The sequence below is a fragment of the Trachypithecus francoisi genome, unplaced genomic scaffold, assembly GCF_009764315.1.
Source record: "Trachypithecus francoisi isolate TF-2019V2 unplaced genomic scaffold, Tfra_2.0 Lachesis_group2, whole genome shotgun sequence".
Classification (NCBI taxonomy): Eukaryota; Metazoa; Chordata; class Mammalia; order Primates; family Cercopithecidae; genus Trachypithecus; species Trachypithecus francoisi.
The window spans coordinates 33,145,912-33,165,192 of record NW_022681465.1 but is presented as its reverse complement, the minus strand read 5'-3'; the positions used below and the strand labels follow the sequence as shown (position 1 = coordinate 33,165,192).

Below are 19,281 nucleotides of genomic sequence, written 5' to 3'. Positions count from 1 at the left end.
ATTTATAAATATACATTAAAAATACTGATTTTATATGATTTAATTTGTGCTAGGAGAGTTTTTTTTTTTTTTTTTTTTTTTTTTAAATATGGCCTGCCCTTGGGAATTGATTAACAGAGTTCTTTCTTGTCCTAAGTTATTTTTATGGCAGTGTTTTTAATACTTTAGGATGTATATGTCTAATTATTGTATGGACATACTTTTTTTTTCTCAAAGATAACATTTTGTCCAATGTTAAATTACCCCATTTGTACCTATGATAAATGATAGTGGTGTTTAGAAGTATTGTATTAAAACTGACATCATTAGGAAATTACAAGAATATTGTGAGCCTCTTCAAGGCACTTCCAAAGGTTGCCTTATATGTGGTAAGAGCCATGTTAATTGCATGCTGCATGAATTCCCAATGTGAATGGAAGAACACCCGTTGTGTATGTATTTTCTCTAACTCCCATCAGGGTCTCACTGTGCGGGCCTGTTTAGCACCTCGGTGCTCGGGGGTTCTTCAAGCGCACCTAACCTACAGGATTATGCTCGTACTCATCGTAAAAAGCTGACCTCTTCTGGCTGCATAGATGGTATGTGCACACATGCACACACAGATTCATATCTACACCCAAGCACACACCCATGAGCAGTATTTCTCAAAGGCAAATCTAAGGCCATTGACTGATTCGAGTGAAATCCTGTCATCTTTTGCCTAAATGACTATCAGTGCTCTCTGTTACCTACAACTTGGATCCATGTTTCATCAGACAGTTAATTGTAGTTAGATTTAGAGTACTTGTACAATAAGTTTGTTGAAATGGAAAATAGTATTATGTGTATTCTTCTTTTAGATAATTTATAATCTATATTATAAAGAACAAGTGTTTCTTTGATCTTTTAAACTTTTATTTATTGTTAACACTTATTTTACTTATTGAACTAATTAAAGTGAGTGGAATGTTTATAAGTAGAGGACAATATTATATTGGCAATATTTTTATAAAAATAAACACAGGATGAGAATATTTTAGGATCCCTAGCTGAAGGAGATCCTCTTAATGTTGTTAATATACCTTAAGTTTTAATATTCAGAATTTTTTGAGGCTCATGGAAGCGTGTCCCTTTTGTTAAGAGAAGTGGTTCTAGCTCTTTCAGGATCATCTTTATTTAAAACAGTTTCTCGTTTATCAACACATTTATTTTAGACAGTAAAACATGGATTTACCAGAATTGCCAGCTCATCTTGCTTTTCTTTCTTTTGTATATTTCATTTGACACTTTTCCTCTGTCATCAAGCTAGTTAACTTCTTTTAACCAATATTTGCCTTATTACCTTCTGTCATTGTCCCTTCTGCATGCCACCTTTCTAACCTCATATATTTGTTTTTCCCTTCTTTCTTTTAAGTGTTCTTCTTTTTGTAGCTATTACGAATTTCAGGTACCTGTTTTTCTCTTTCTTAGACGCCACACGCGGTTCTGCTGTTAAAAGGTTTTCTATCTCATTTGCTCGACACCCAACCAATGGTACGTTTTGCTTTTATTTTAAAAGATACTCCCCTGCTTCATCCCTTTTTTATTTTTATTTTATTTCAAAATGTGGGGTATACAGTATCATTCATTTCTTCATCCTTATTGTCAATTGGCATACAATTCCAACTTGTTATTCACCCAAATTTTTGATACTGTCTAGCTCCCTTTTCAGCTGTAATTTATATAATAATTTAACATTACTCATCAAACTTTTCAATGACCACGATGATGAGTTTTAATGCTAAATTAACACCTGAAAATTTCTTCTAATTTCTCAGATCAGTCTACACAAATTTTTAAATTTCAATTAGTATTCCTTAATTTTTCTTGATTCTCAATAACTTTTTTCTTCCTAATTTTCTGATCACGTGGTTGTTTTATTGAGATAGTTAAACAAAAATACAGAGCCACCCATGTCAAATAGCCAAATAAGATGTGTCTTTGAAAAATTCTTGGGCACCTGGTGATGCATATTTCACTGTATAACATCGTCTGTTCCTGGCTATTTTCCTAAAGCAAAACCCTATTTGGTCTGGAGCACTCTGAAAACTTTGTCCAGCATTCACTTTGTTCTTGTGTAGCAATGTGGTTTGCTGTTATCAAGCAACCAATTCCTTTTAGTACCACTGCTTTTCTTAAAATTTAGAGGGCTCCTAATAGGAGGAAGATTAAGTTAAGATCTAGAAACCCAATTCTGTTAAATTCTATTTTTGAGGCTGAATAGGAAAATTTTTCATGACCATTATTTGTAAAAGGAATTATTGCAGCATTACAACTTCTAACATAGACCTTGATATTGTGGGGCAAGAGGGAATATTTACTGATCATTTTACAATAATTCAGGATCAAAGAATTTAAAAGAAAACGTACAGATTTTTGCTTGTATTACACATGGAACGAAGATACTTTTATCCTTGGAACTCTTTTTCTTTTTAACTGCAAGTAAGTCTTTCAAAAACTCAAGTCAGATCTTTCAGAAACTTTTATGAATCTAAAGGATTCAACACAAGTTTATGGTCATTCTCCCCCTTCTGGATCCTTTAACAACACGTCTAAATAACATTGCACTAATAATTCTTGAAGGTGGAATAAGAAGATCTCATCCTCAACAAGTAAAAATTTAGCCTTAAAGGTTAATGTACTTTCCCTTCATTGTAGCTGTTTAAATGCTACTTTTTGAAGAAAGTGATTCTTATTTGATACAGCTGCAGCTTCTAAAGAACCCGCATGCCTAAGAACCTCTTAGAAGAAACACAGAAGTCACAAGAAAAACAGAAGCCACAAAAATTCTAAGAAGAGGCATTGCAGGTTTAAGACCATAGTTTTTGTACTGAATGCTATGTGTTTAAAACCAGTATTCGAGGTATTATTATCTAGGAGAATCTGTGTTTAACTGTAGGTTTTAAAAATTAAAAATATTTCTGTTAACTTTAATAGAAAATAGAGTAATTTTATATTCCTTTGGTTTAGGGTCTTTTTTAAAAAAATGTGGATTTTCCGCACATATAAATGCGTATGAGATGCATTCCTTTCAATTCTACAAATATTTATTTTGAGTTTTAAGGTTTCCTTTTTTCCTTTTTTAATACTATGTTGTCTTATCTGTCTTACGAATTGTCATTTGACTCTTCCTTTTACTTTTTATTTCCCCTAACGTTCATGTTATTTCCATCTTTAACACATATCATGGACTTACCCCTCCCTTCATCTTTAGTTCAAGGAACATGGTGAAACAAGTACCTTCTGACAGTGCTTTACCTTATTTTCTGGGCCTCTGTGCAGAACACCTACACCTCTATAGGTGCTGGTCCGTTTCCTCTGTGGAATTTCTAGGCTCCAGTGGTATGTTTTTATAGCTTCTAAACATGTCAGCAGGGTGGCTTTTTAAATTGCTGCGCTAACCCTTTCATTGTGCATCAAAGGAAAAGTTTACTAAGGATAAGTGGAAAAAAATGTAGTCTAGAGGAACTTAATTATATTGTCATTTGCCTGTTATAAAATCTAGCAGGCAAATGAAATAAAATAATTGCTATAAAAGATATATAAACTTTGTGAGGAAAGAAGAAAAGATCTCATCGTTAAGTTTAGTGTAATGCAAAGAAAGGGTTTGCGCTCATTTGCATGAGTCTTGTACTTCTAAAAAATGTAACAGTTGTGCAAGCCTTTCTTTAGTGCTTAATTTAGGTGCTTTAGCTGCTGTTATGGTATAGTTTTGTTTTTGTTTTTGTTTTCAAAGTATGTGTAATGTTCTGTCATGCTTTGGTTTGTACCTGAAAATCAGACATACCAGTTTTGCAAGTCCCTTGGTTATTTTCCTAGGAAGATTAGATTCTCTTTTAACCAAAGTTTCCTTATTCTAACTGAGAATTAGGCAGTTCTTGAGTCAATATTTCCTTCAATATTTAAATAAATCAAACATCAATTTAAAAATGAGCACACACCTGTTAAAGCAAAAAGCCTTGCAGTCTGAGGTTAATTTTTACTTTTAATGATATTTGACTTGATATAAAATTTTATTTGAGTATTGTAGGTATTTAATTGGGGGAAATTAGTTTGAATTTCTAGAAGAGTAGATGCAGAAAGACTCGTTATTTTTAACAGTATATGAAAGCAATTTTAAAAGCCATTCAGTTGAATAAAGTTTAAATAAACAGACAATTTTCTTTTTTAAAAAAGTGAATAACCTATATCCTATTTGTTTGAAAACATAAACTGTGTATTTAAGTGCTTTTGTTTCAGTGATGGTATTAATACATATTTGCATGGTTGTTTCATGAAATTTTTGTATTTCTGTGCCATTGTTAAAAATAGGATCATATTTGTATTTTGTATTGCTTTTAACTTGACCTAACTTTACACAGCCAGTGATTCCTAGTAATATAATTATGTGTTAATACAGTAAAGGTAGGTGAAATACATTTTGGAATTTTTATTCCAGCATGAATGAATGAATGTTGTTTTGGACTCATACTAGAGTGTCATTGGTCTTGGCACGCCTGGAAAAGTATCTAAAAAAATTATTCACAAGTAATTATATAATTTTTCAACAAGAACTTACTATTAGCATCCTGGCATCAGGGATACATCATGTGGCATCAGCTTATTCACCCACTGAATAGACCTGACTTCAAAAAATAAAAACTGAAAACTTGTATTTCTTTGTTTTTCTTTTTCCCTAGGTTTTTCAAGTATTATTCTTAGATTTTACCAATATAGAATGAAATTGTGTGCATGCTATACTACATGATTACATTTAAAAAGAAATCTTTGTCACATCTTGTTCCAGCTCCATATTGCATAGCATCTGGTGTCATGACTTCAGAGATATTGTGTGTTTGCATGTGATAGATTGAAAAGACCTAAACTGTCCAGTTCTAAACAGTAGTCTTCCTTTTTAATTACTGATTTTTAAAATATCCATCTTTTATTTTTTGTTTTTGGTGTTTTTCTCTTCTAGGCTTTGAATTGTATTCCATGGTGCCATCTATTTGTCCTCTAGAAACTCTTCATAATGCCCTATCTTTAAAGCAAGTGGATGAATTTCTTGCTTCCATTGCTTCTCCATCATCTGATGTTCCACGGAAGACCCCTGAAATTTGTAGGAAATTTTTCTTTCATTGTTATTATTTAGTTGCTGGGCAACTACATACTATCTGAATATAACAGAAATTATGAAAACATAAAAGCAGGTAGTGGTAATGAGTAGCAGTTTAGGGGACAAAGGAGTATAAAGGGACATTATTAGGAATTATTTGGTGTAATGTGAACTGTACCTCTTTTTTTTACTCTCTGCCAAATTCTTTTTTTCTTACCAAAAAAAAAAAAAAAGCAGTAGAAGTCAACAAAATATAGAATTGTGGTCTTTTGTTAAACCTATGTTTGCTAGAAATCTCACATTCCTATTGTATATAATTTTATAGCAAAGTTTTTTAAAACTGCAAAATAACAGTCCACATTAACCCATTCATACACGCTCATCTCCTGACTACCTTTGGTAAGTAGAAAGAGCTTTTAACTAAAGACAGCAAATTAGGACAACAGTTTTTCGAATTGTGTATCTCAGAAAACATTCTGAAGAGGTTGATTTGTGTGTTTGAAGGAAAGATGTTCATGGTTAAATAAGTTTTAGAAACTATGTTATATCCCGCCTCCTGTTGGAGAGGTATAGCTATATTAGCATATAAAAGGCTGACGTTCTTCTGTAAAGAAGGCTGTATAACCCAGATTTTCCAAAACTTATTTTTTAGAAAACACTTTTTTGGTAACACATTAAATATCATGTGGCACTATTCTGAGGGACATCATTTTGGGAAATGCTCAGGGCTTCCTTTTTAGGTGTGAGAAGTCAGCTGCCAGTTGTCGTTTTCAGCTCTGTAGGATTCCTCAGTACTTTGGAAATTCCAGTTTAGAAAGCATTAGTTTTGGGAGAGAGTGCTTTTTGCTTAGAGCTAAGAATCTCACTATTCTAGTCATATCTTAGAAAGTGACAAACTTTCTTTGTATATCATTCCTCTTTTTCTGAGTGCTGTAAATAAATTTTGCTCAAGAATAAAATGAGATATTAGAGCTCTCGGAATGAATGCCACTTTTATGTCTGACCATCACTCTCTTCTCTTTCCTGGGCCACCACATTGTATAATTCTAGAGAGCTCTATTCTCTTTATATTCTTTCTAAATGATACCCCCTGCATTTATACAAAGTAGTGACCTTTCCCTTTTCTTCCATTTTTGGTAGTAGAGGCCAGCTTTCAATCATTAACAGTAATAGAGATGTATATTGGTGAGTGTTCTGAAGTATTTCACTTTAGGGATGGTTTTAGGAAGTAGGTCTTAATTTAAAAATTTGCATATATATGTGTCCAATTCTTAGAATTGATAATACTCCAAATGAAATAACTTCTCCAAGTGGTAAAGGTCAGAGTCAGGAAAATGAAGGTGGTCATCTCCTTTTATATTTTCTATAACCTGATAGAATGGACAATGCTGTTACCTCAGAATACAGTAGAGAACCTGAATAAATTCTTCACCCATAATAATGTTTCATTACTTCCCTGGGGCAAGGATTTGAAACCTTAAAATAGAGATTAAAGAATTATTCTAATTAGTAAATAAGAATTTAGGGGTAGATATCAATACTATTTAGATTTTAGAAGACTTGCAGTGAATGATTTGAAGGTAATAACAATAATAAGGAGGTGTTTGTTATGAAAGGAGAATTTTAGTAGAATATTTACAAAAAGATAACATTTTAAGGTTTGTTTTGTGGTACTCTTGATGGATTCATTTTTGTGGTTAGTGAATTCAGTTCATCAGAGTATATTACTGAAGGATATTAATGAGGCAAAGGATATTAGACTCTTGTTCCAGTTGTGCTAATTTCTAATTAGCTCTTCTGTATATCATGGATACAAATTGTACCTCAGTCCCTCTAGCTCTCTTAAAATTTCATGCAATGAGTTACTAACAGAACTAAATGAGAAAGCAAATGTACTTAATGTGGCTCATAGAATTTGATAAACCTTAGAGATAATCTGGTTCAGTGGTCTTCAAACTGTATTCCCAAGAGCCTGTGGAAATTTCATGAGGAAGAGAAAGATGCTGAATAGTTAGGACTTGTGTCTTTCATGGCTGCTTCAACCAGAGTATCTGCTTTGGTCTATTTTATTTAAGATTTCACGTAAGAACAGCTTTACTATTTAAAGAAAAAAATCATAGAAAGATACAGTTAAGGAAATCAATGAGTTAGTGGTCAAGCAAGACTAAAACCCAGGTCTTCTAAAGCCTCTATTTTTCTCATTATTTTTGAGTAGCAAAGAAAATAGGGTGCCAGTTAATGATGAAAGTATTTGAATCTTGCATTTTGTAGAGTAACTATAGGAATAATATTTATTAAATCATAGGATATTTATATTATTTGCAATTCTCTGAGTTATCAAGCTGTAACTTGATTATATATATATATTATCATATACATAGAATTATATTCATTTTGTGGTGTTTATATCAAGGGAAAAGGAACTGTTAATCATTCTCTGTCCTTCCAAGTTTTTTTTCTCACCTAAGGCAAAATAAATAAATATTAATACTAAAAGATAGCTTACAATGGGGAAGTGACAATATCAGGTTGGAGAAAAAGGAGTAGGTATATTAATTAGGATAAGTCAGTGATGGAAGTTTATAGAATAGGGTAAAAATATGCAAACAGGAAAGGGCTAAGTAAATTTATGTTGTTTTATGATGTTTTAAGGACTTTTTATCACTTAGATTATTTTCATTAATAACTACTTTGAGCTCCCCCAGTTAAATGTATAATCATTCTTTGTAGGTGTCAACCAGCAAAGGCACATTTGGCATAACTAGCCCACATCTTGATTTTCAAAAGCACGCTGCATCTCCCTTTGTTTAGGGAATCTACAAGCTCATGCCGGTAGTGGACAAATAAATGAGTCAATATATTGGATACACTCACAACTGCAGAATTGTCTCTTTCTCCCTTTAATTTGGCAGATTTTTGCTTTGTGTGTTTTGGAGCTCTGTTATATAATGCATATTTGATTATTGGTTCTTCCTAATATATCCCCTACTTTGGCCTGTCCTTGCCTAGAGGATTCCATACTTAAGAATTATCCCTACTTCTCCTTTTTACACCTCTCAATTTCTCTGCCTTAGTTAGAAAGAGAACCGGAAAAACCCAACTTTAAAATTCACTCCCTCTCATTTAGTTAAATTTCAACTGGCTAATATAGGAAAATAGTGTCTTTTATTACTTATAACTTAATTAGTTTATTCCTAAATATGGTAGTTTAGTATACCATTATATTTGTAGATGAAACATCCCTGAATCTATAATTATTGTTTTTTTTTCTTTTTTTAGAGAAAAACAGTTTGAGACTCTGTCTCTTTATTTTTTTTCCCCCCTGAGACAGAGTTTTGCTCTGTCGCCCAGGCTGGAGTGCAGTGGCACAATTATGGCACACTACAGCCTCAACCTTCCAGGCTCAAGCAGTCCTTCTGCCTCAGCCTCCCGAGTAGCTGGAACCACAGACCCAGCTAATTTATGACCCAGCCATCCCACTACTGGGTATATACCCAAAGGATTATAAATTATTCTACTACAAAGACACATGCACACGTATGTTTATTGCGGCACTATTCACAATAGCAAAGACTTGGAATCAACCCAAATGTCCATCTGTGACAGACTGGATTAAGAAAATGTGGCACATATACACCATGGAATACTATGCAGCCATAAAAAAGGATGAGTTTGCGTCCTTTGTAGGGACATGGATGCAGCTGGAAACCATCATTCTTACCAAACTATCACAAGGACAGAAAACCAAACACCGCATGTTCTCACTCATAGGTGGGAACTGAACAATGAGATCACTTGGACTTGGGAAGGGGAACATCACACACTGGGGCCTATCATGGGGAGGGGGGAGGAGGGAGGGATTGCATTGGGGAGTTATACATGATATAAATGATGAATTGATGGGTGCTGACGAGTTGATGGGTGCAGCACACCAACATGGCACAAATATACATATGTAACAAACCTGCACGTTATGCACATGTACCCTAGAACTTAAAGTATAATAAAAAAAAAATTTTTTTAATTTTCAATTTAAAAATGAAATGAGGCCTCCCTGTGTTGCCCAGGCTGGTCTTGAACTCCTGGGGTCAAGCGATCTTCCTGCCTTGGCCTAACTAAATTATGAGTAATAAATAAATCAAATTATTTTTCTATATTAGCCAGTTGAAATTTATCCCCCCAGTCCCTGGCCAAGCATGGTGGTTTATGCCTGTAATTCTAGCATGAACTACCACACCTGGTGAGGGGATTACTGACTCTGTTACCATTCAAGAAAACTATGCCATTAGCTCTTTTCCATGCCTTAAAAACCTCAGTTTCTGTCAGGAAAGGATAAAGTCTGTTGCTCTCTTCTTGGCATTCCTTTGGTGCATACTATTTAAATGCTTATTATTTACAATATAAACAAAACATCGATTTGTCTAAGGCCATAAGAGAACTATCTTTTTATTTAAAAAGATGATTTTGCTGAATTTACCTTGCAAAGCTTACCTTGACCATTTTCTTCTGTTATTATGAATATTTGTAGGGTTACTAAATTATAAGAAATTTTCTGTGATGTTAAGATATAATTGGCAGGAAATTATTAAATTAACATGTTTGCTTATTTTTTTTAGCCTCCACAGCTTTACGTTCCAGTCCAATAATGAGAAAAAAAGTATCTTTAAATACGTATACACCTGCAAAGATCCTCCCAACACCACCAGCTACCTTAAAGTGTACTAAAGCAAGCAGCAAACCAGGTTAGGGGTGTGTGTGTTGAGTTTGTGGATTTGCCCCAGAAATAAGAGGAATAGTAACTTGCTTTTTAAATGTTAAATTTGTTTTTAATTAGGATCTTTTCACTTCCCTAGAACGTAATGATCCTAAGGGTTAAAAATCTATTATTGTAGTCTATTGATATATATGTGTTTTTTGTCTGTTGTCTTCCTCTCTCCCCACATCTGTTCACAAAATATATTTCACAATCACACTTTTCCCCAAACTAATTTATGGACTGTCTTCTTTTACGTTTCTTTTGAGTTTAAGGCATCATCTTATATGAAAATTTCTATGGGCCAGGCATAGTGATATACACCTGTAATCCCAGCTACTGAGGAAGTGGAGGTATGAAGATTACTTGAGCCCAGGAGTTCAAGTCCAACCTAGGCAACAAAGCAAGACCCTGTCTCAAGTATTAAAAAAAGAAAGAAAAAAATTGTTTTCCCTTTCCTGAGAATATTTTCATCTCTCCATTCTCAGTCTGATTATGTGATTACCAAAATTAACTATCTTTTATTAGCATTTTTCTACTTTAGCTTCATGGCACATTTAATATTTTTGACCTTTCCTGAAATGCTGTCTTACCCTATTACTCTATTGTGATATTCTATCCATTTATCGTATTCCTCTACTTTTCTTGTTTGATGATCCTTCTTCTTTCTACTTTCTTATCCCAGACAAGAACATGATACTCTATTCATTTTTCTTACCCTATATATTTTTTCCTCAGAGAATTTCATATACCTCTAAAGCTTTGACAATGGCCTCATTGCAGATGTCTTCATTCTTTTCTTCTTAGTGCTCTCAAATGTTCTTTTGATTAAGAGTTTGTGCTTAACAGTCAGAGAAACCTAGATTAAAATCTCAGTTCTGCTACTTATTAGCTGTGTGACTCTGGACAAGTTACTTAACCTCTCTGATCTTTAGTCTCATAGTCATAAAATCAAGATAATACTACCTTCTTCATAAAATTGTCAGAAATGATTGCAATCTTATATATAAAGTACTTGGCACACATAGTAAACACTCACTAAATGGTAACTGCTATTAATTGTTATATTGTATCCAAACTGCTCTTGGCTTCTCCCCAAATAAATTCCCTTAGCATTCATGCCTTTTTTTTCTATTAAAATGTTATCCCTTTTACCTCACATCCTTCAAGACTCAATCCAACCTCTTCCACTGATAATGTATTTTTATGATTATCAAAACACAAACTTCAATAACGCTCTGTGCTACTGATTTGATCTATTATACCTGATTACTATCAGATTACCAGGCCTTGTAGTCAGGGGCAGTATCTTAAACCACAAATATTATAGATTTGAACCTTGCACATTCCAACTAATAAGTATGTGAAACAACAGACAATTGAGTAAGTATCTTAAACATAAGTCGTGATGCATCCCATACGCCACAAAAAGCTAACATTTGTATAGTTATTTACATTATAAGCATTTTTCTATTCTCATAGTTCTCACTATAAACGTTAGAGGTCAATACCATTCTTATGTCCATTACATATGAAAAAAGTAACAGAGATAGTAACTTAATCTCAGCTTACATAGCTAGTAGTCGGTAGACCTAGGATTTGAATGCATTTTGACTTAGTACATTGTTCTTTAGACACATAATAAATGCATTAGTTCATATACATTTTTAAGTAATAAAGTAAAAATGGTGTTATATTTGACATTTCAAATGCTAAGTCAACCTTGCATTCCTAGGATGAACCCTACTCAGTCATGATATATTATATATATGAAGGTCTATAAAATTCTCTGAGGAAAAAAAGATAGGGTAAGACAAACGAACAGAGTAGCATGTCACTGTATGGGATAAGAAAGTGGGAAAAAGAAGGATCATCAACCGGAAAAGTATATCAGAGAAACAGAAAGAATATTATGATAGAATAATATCTTGGAAGTCAGGGTAAGAGAGCATTTCAGGAAGGATCAACAATACAATCAAATGTGCCACGAAGTTAAGATAGAAAAATGCTGACAAAAGATAGTTGAATTTGATTTTGAAGAAATTTGCATTTGCATTTGTAAAAGATAGGATATTAGTCTGTAGTATTTTTGTTTCTGTTTTTGTCATGCCTTTTTCCAGGTTTTGGTATCAGAGTGATGCTAGCTTCATAAAATAATTTGGAAGTGCTTTCTATTTTCTGAAAGAGTTTTTATAAGATTTTTATTTCTTCCTTGAATGTTTGATAGAACTAATTTTATTTCAATTAATTTTGATAGAATTTATCTTTCCTTTTTGTGAAACTTTTGGTAGTTGTATTTTTTTAGGAATTTGTTCATTTTATGTAAGTTGTCACATTTGTTGCTCTTTTATTATCCTTTTAATGAATGTGGTAATAACTTTCATGATACTGGTAATTTATGTTCTTTTTTTGTGATCATTCTCACTAGGGATTTATCAATTTTGTTGGCTTTTTCAAAGAACCAACTTTTGGCTCTTTGTTTTCCTGTTGGTTTTATGTCTAAAACACAATTTTTTGTTTGTTCGGTTTTTTTCGACAGAGTCTCCCTCTGTTGCACCAGCTTGGGTGCAGTGGTGTGATCTCGGCTCACTGCAACCTCCACCTCCCGGGTTCAAGCAGTTCTGCCTCGGCCTCCCAAGTAGCTGGGATTACAGGTGACCACTGCCACGCCTGGCTAATTTTTTTATGTTATTAGTAGAGATGGGGTTTCACCATGTTGGCCAGGCTGGTCTCGAACTCCTGACCTCAGATGATTCGCCCGCCTCAGCCTCTCAAAGTGCTGGGATTATAGGTGTGAGCCACGGCACCCAGCCTTAAAACACAATTTTTTAAAAATTATTTTAAATTATTTTAATTATTTTAAAAATTATTTTCTGCATTCTACGTACTTTGGGTTTACTTTTATCCTCTATTTCTAGTTTCTTAGGTCGTTGATTGTTATCTATTTCAAACATTTAAAACTTTAAGTTTCCCTCTAAGCATTTTAGTTGCGTCTCACAAATGTTATATTGTATTTTCATTATCATTCAGTTAGAAATACTTTCTAGTTTATGTGTGATTTCTTCTTTGATCCATTGCATATTTAGAATTATATTGGATAAATTCCAAATATTCAGGGGTTTTTTATTGTTTTTAATCAATTTCTTATTTAGTTCCATTGCAGTTATAAAAGATACGCCGTGTGATTTCAGTCTTTTAAATGTAGGACTTATTTTATGGCTTAACATCTGGAATATTTTGAATATAATATGTGTACTAAAAAAACCCCAAATGATTGTCTTATAGTTCATTGATCCTAATGGACACTATTTTATCATTGTGCCTGAGGTCAAGGTTGTTGATAATGTTCAGATAGTCTGTCTTTACTATTTGGTTTTTCTTTGGCAGAGAGGTGGTCAAGGAAGGGATTGGTTGTTCTATCAATTGTACAGAGAGCAATTACACTCACAACTGCCAAATTGTCTGTTTCTCCCTTTAATTTGGCAGATTTTTGCTTTGTGTGTTTTGGAGCTCTGTTATATAATTAAATGCATATTTGATTATGGGATCTTCCTAATATATTGACTCATTTATTATCATGACTTTTTTTCTCTTTAATTTCCAGTAATGTTTTGTTTTTAAGGTTTGTTTTATCTGATGTGATATAGGTCATCAAACTTTCTTATGCAAGGCATTCTAACAATATCTGCCTTATAGTTGCAGTTTACAGTTCATTAACATTTAATGTAGTTATTGATCTGTTGAGGTTAGTCTACTACTTGATGTTTTCTGTTTATTCCTTTTGATTATTACACCTTTATTCTTTCCTACTCTACCTTATTTTGTACTAATTCAATATTTTTAAGAATTTTATTTAACTTTTTCTATGGACTTTTGCTATATCTTTTTGCATTTTTTTTGTTGTTGTTGTTGCTCTAAATATATATTCCTAATTTTTCACCATCTACTTAGGGTTAATTTTGCACCACTGAAAGTAAAATATAGAAACTTTGCCACTGTATAGATTAATTTACCTTACCCTCTTCCCATTCTTTATACATAGTTATCCTTATGTGTTACTTCCGCATATATTATAAACACTATAATACAATGTTATGATATTTGCTTTAAACAGTCATATGTATTTTAAAGAAACTTAGAGGAGAAAGAGGTTCTATATTTATCCATATATTTGCCACATTTTTTGCTCTTTATTCCTTCCTTGAAGTCTGTGTTTCCATCTGGTTTCATTTGCCTTCAGCCTGAAGCTTTTTAGCATTTCTTAATCTGCAGGTCTGTTGGCAACAAATTCTATTCATTTTATTGTGTCTGAAAAATGGCTTTATTTTGCCTTCAATTTTGCAGTGTAGTTTTTGCCAAATAGAGAATTCTGAGTAGAAAATTTTTTTATTTCAGCACTTTAATGATATTCTACTGTCTTCTGGTTCCCATTGTTTCTGATAAGAAGACTTAGTTAATTTGAATTACTGTTCGCATAAATGCAATTGGTTGTTTTTCTGTGCTTGCTTTCAGTGTTTTCTTTTTGTCTTTGATTTTCAGCAGGTTGACTATGGCATATTTATGTCTATTTTTTTTTTCCTTTTTGGTAATGCTCCAAAAAAGATGTTGATTTGGTTGATGTTTACTTTTACTTACTTTTCATTCTGTTGTTAAACCCATCTAGTTTTTATTTCAGACCTTTTATTTCAGATATTTATTATTTTAGATATTCTGTTTGATTCTTTTAAATAGTTTTTTTTTGCAGGGATTTTTCTCTTTGTATTCATTATAAGCTTATGTATCTTTGTCCTAGAGCATAGTTAGAATTGTTGCTTTAAAATTCTTGTCTGTTAATCTGACTCATCTCCAAAGAGATCTGTATCAATTTATGCATTCTCAGCAAGAAAGATCTTTTTCTGTTTCTTAGTATATTAATTTTGGATTATATTGTAGACATTGTGAATGGTATGTTATAGAAACTCTGGATTTTGTTATTTCTGTTATGTTCCTCCAAAAAAATATTGTTTTGTTTGTTTTTAAATAAAGAGTTAGCCTTGGCTGAGCTCAGATTGTAAAACATGGTGTTCCATGTAGTGGCTGGCAAAAATTTCAGTTCATTTTGCTTTAGCTGGGCTCCTTGGACTTTACTCTGCTCATGCCATACATTTGACCATCATTTACAAATAGAATTGTGGGCTCATCCTTTCTGAGATTTTCCACCTTACTTTCTAGCAGCTGTGGTTGCCGCAATACTTGTCTTCTGCTTCTTATGTTGGACTTGTAGCCATTGTACATGGTGCATATTAGGGCCTGACATCAGGCTGAAAAGAAGGGGAATCTTATTCCATATTGTTCCCTTTTTCCAAGTGCTGTTTCTTCTCTAGTAACGGCCTGCTCTTGTTCACTATTTAGTGTCTTCGGGTAGTTCTTCCTCATATTTAGTACAGAGTGTATATTTGTTATCTGTGGGAAGATTGGTCTGATAGGAGCTTACCCATACATCTATTCATCCCTATTAGAAATGTAGTCAAGTAATGCCACCTAGAATGGTTTTTTATTTTGTTTATTTATTTATTATCATTTTTTTCTTTTGAGACAACGTCTTGTTCTCTTACCCAAGCTGGACTACAATGTTGCAATCATGGCTCACTGCAGCCTCAACCTCCCAAGCTCAAGCAGTCTTCTTACCTTGGCCTCCTGAGTAGCTGAGACTATAAGTGTGTGCCACCACACCCAGCTAATTTTTAAAGTTTTTTGTAGAGAAGGGGGTCTCACTATGTTGCCAGGGCTGGTCTTGAACTTCTGGGCTCAAGCGATCCTCCCACATTGGCCCTCCAAAGTGTTGGGATTATAGGTATGAATCACCCTGCCTGGCCTAGAGTAGTTTTTTGATAATTCATTAAGACTTCATGTTGGTTTAGATATGGAAGGATGATTCCTAAGTTAAGAGTGCTTCTAGTTTTCTTACCTTCTAGCTTTTTAGAGTGGGATAAGTTAGAATATACAGGAGGAAATAGATGCTTGTAGGGAAAATGATGAGTTCAGTTTATGCACATTATGTTTGTCTTTCTTGTCAGATATCTTTAAAGAAAGTTTCAATTGGCAGTTGTATATACATGTCTTGAGCTAAAGGAAAAGGCCCAGGCCAAAAGTATAAATTTAAAAATCATTAGCACAATGAATGGTAGTTAAAAATTATAAAAATATATTCATTTCCTAGGAAGAATGTAGAGTAAAATGAGAAATTAATTTTGTGAACACAGCCCATTGTCATTACCTTTCTATATTCGTGTTGAATTCTAAAAAGTAAAAGGTTAAAAATGCTATATTAAATTTTTACATTTCATTTACATCATAATTATAACAAGAATTGTTTTGTCAATCAGCAGTATTATTTGAACTTGGATTGTTTGTGTAAATTTAAGCAATAGTTTTTTGTTTTTGTTTTTGTTTTGTGTAGCTACAAGTGGACCTTCTAGTGCAGTTGTTCCTAATACCTCATCGCGGAAAAAGAGTATAACTGGCAAAACAGAAACGTATGAACACAAAAAAAACACTGGGAAAAAGAAATGAAATCTTAGCAGAAGCTGGAACTTTTTATACTTATAAAAATAGAATGTTCTTATATTTCTCCTTATGCATTTATGTGTTCACTTAAAAATGTTTTTAAATCTAAGGGTTTCTTTGTTTATATTCAGGTAAGGAACTTTTGTCATGATCTGGAAATGTTTAAAACAATGTTTGTAGGCATTCTGTAAGTAGCAAAACTTAGAGTGATAAAAATTGTTGTTAATATGATGTTTACCATGTGCACATAGTAATGAAAAGGAACATAAAAGCCCAGCAGGCTCGTACCAAAGTCACACCAGTAATGCTATGTACTGCAGAGTCTGATTAGATGGCCTTTGTGCACACTTTTATATTCATGGGATTGCATCTTAGCTGTAAAAACTTCCAGATTGAAATCTGATAGCCAGGGTTACATACTGAGGACTTTTAAAGTATCTTTCCAGAGAGATTTCATTAACCGTTTAGATTAGAATATCTTTCCCAATTGTTACAGTGACATATATGCTGCAATATTTAACAACTGGAGTATTAGCCACATGGGCTAATTTTCAATCTGTGTTTTGAATTTTTTTTATTATATGTTATTTAAAATATTACATATGCAGCTGGGAGAACTACACCTTTGTGCACATAGATTTATATATTAATTTGTAGAAAATATTTTCTTTATATATTTCCTTACCATACAAGGTGCCTTGTTCATCAGGAAAACTTTTGTTTCATATGTTGACAAGAAAGGCACCTTTAGAGTTTCTTTTTAAGTATAGTTGACAAATGTATAAATGTTACATTTATTTTCAGAGTTCTTTTTAGATCTAAAGAAGTCAGTTCAAAAATGGAAATCAACAACGTTAGGAGAAATCTGAATTCTGTTAAGTTAGTACATATTATGTATAGCATCTGTTTTTAACCATTTCCATTCTTATCCCTAGTGTATCAGTTGATCACACTAAGAAAGCTTAAAGATTGAACATTTGAAATAAATGCTGTTTATAAATGATTAGATTTTTGAAGAGATATTGAAATCATTGTGCTGTGATTTCATCTATGATATGAAAAATAAATTTATTATCCTTGGTGCTTTTCCCCCCAACCAATGCACAAATAATTGTGAACCACTTGAAATGACTTAAACTGGTAATCCAAATAGGACAATCTGATAAGAATTTCATGCATTGCTAGTTAAATAACTTAAATTGCTAAAGCTCTAGCTTGAAACTTATGTTTAGAAAAACTATTGATTTCCCATGGTATGAATATAATTATTGTAATTCTTCAAAAGAGACTCTTCTCACCTTAGTCATATATGAATTAACTTATAGGAAATAAGCGTACTATATGTTAGCTGTTTTAAAAGGTACCAGCTGTAAGAGTTATAAATATATACAATTAAAGAAGTTCATGTACTTCACATGAATGTAAATGTGTTATATGGAGACATGTCTTATAAACAGTTGAATGTATGTAAGTTTTCTTTCTGTTTGTGAAAATGTAGTTAATGTACTCACTGTGGAGGTAATAAGGAATCTACTTTTTTTTTTTTTAAAGTGGAACCTAATTAAAATATTTCCAGAATCAAAGAGACTTAAATGGTAAATTTTTAAAATTTTCTTATCTCTTACTTTTTAGTTTTCAAAGTAGAAAAAATCAGGAATTTTTTTATTAGCTAGTACTTACATATTAAATGAAATTTATTATTGGCTATATACATAGCAATATATTACTTTCCAAACTAGAAAGTACAGTACAACTCACTTTTTCTATTGTTATGCAAGAACTGTTACTTTACTGTAGTCACCAACTCAGTAGTATTGCTCTGTAGACTAGAGAGTCTGTTTGTAAAAATCTTAGAATCATTTTCCAAAACAAATAAAAAGTCTACTATATCAGAGCAAAATGTTATAGTTATCACTATTTAGTGGCAGTTTGACTGAAGCATCTGTGTCTCACTTGATTCTGTCCTGAGAAGATGTGAGATTTTTGGTTTTAAATACTAGAAGATATTTCTTCTTATAGCCCAGTCCTGCATCCCAAAGAGGTGAACTACCCCAGCATGAAGAATTGTTTACTCACCCTGAGATATTAATCTTCATACTATATTATTCAGTTCCTTCACCCTTAAAAGCCATATAATAAGCTCAGACCTAACTTAACCCTTAAAGTCTAGTGTTGGCAGATTCTGCTGCCCTGGTTTAAATGAGTTACATAGTCCATTCTCAAATAGTAGCAAATTTGTGGGGGGTGTTACAGCAATTTTTGGTGAAGAAGAAAAGTGTGTGAACACCTTATGTCAATGATAGACAAGATATAGATGCTGAAGGGTATACAGTAAAGTAACAAAAACATGTGGCAGTGTGCTTAGTATAAACATAGAGCACAAAGGCAATAGATGGCAATTATGAGAGAAAAGTTAAAAGTCCTTCAAGAAATATCCACTTAAAACTCACTAGCCAAGGAAAAAGTTTCTGTTTTCATCCGGACTTCTTTTTGGGTTCTGTTGACTCTGTCTGACCTAAATATCCACTGTTAACTAGTTCCATGCCAGTTTGAACCAAGATTTCACATTTTTGTTTTGTATTCATACTTTGGTAGAAATTTATCAGTCTTTGTGTGTTTATAAGAGTTTGCTTTACACATAGCATACAGTGTTTATTAACTTTACATCATTTTATCCTTGCCTTACTATCTGGACACTGTAGACTGCCTATATTCTTATTTAGCTGGGGTTGGGATCTCTTCTGTTTAGCCCCTCTCTAATTCTCTTTTCCTGTGTCGGGAGATACCAAAACAACAGAATTCTTGCCATTGGGAACATTTTTCTTTTTTAGACAAGTTCTCATTCTGTCACCCAGGCTGGAGTGCAGTG

At 32.9% G+C, this 19,281-nt stretch overlaps 1 protein-coding gene across 18 annotated transcripts in view; it reads left to right on the top strand.

Moving 5' to 3' along the window:
- Positions 1–17,999, top strand: part of PPIP5K2 (diphosphoinositol pentakisphosphate kinase 2) — a 77,127-nt gene extending 59,128 nt beyond the window's left edge. For 6 of the 18 annotated variants that reach the window (XM_033178998.1, XM_033178988.1, XM_033178986.1 and 3 more), the window contains 5 exons: positions 459–578; positions 1,450–1,512; positions 4,976–5,116; positions 9,730–9,855; positions 16,306–17,999. In XM_033178998.1, coding sequence (XP_033034889.1) covers positions 459–578; positions 1,450–1,512; positions 4,976–5,116; positions 9,730–9,855; positions 16,306–16,418 — 563 coding nt within the window. In that variant the 3' untranslated portion in view covers positions 16,419–17,999. The other 12 variants (XM_033178997.1, XM_033178996.1, XM_033179000.1 and 9 more) reach the window with 7 other exon arrangements.
- Positions 18,000–19,281: the final 1,282 nt, after the last annotated feature.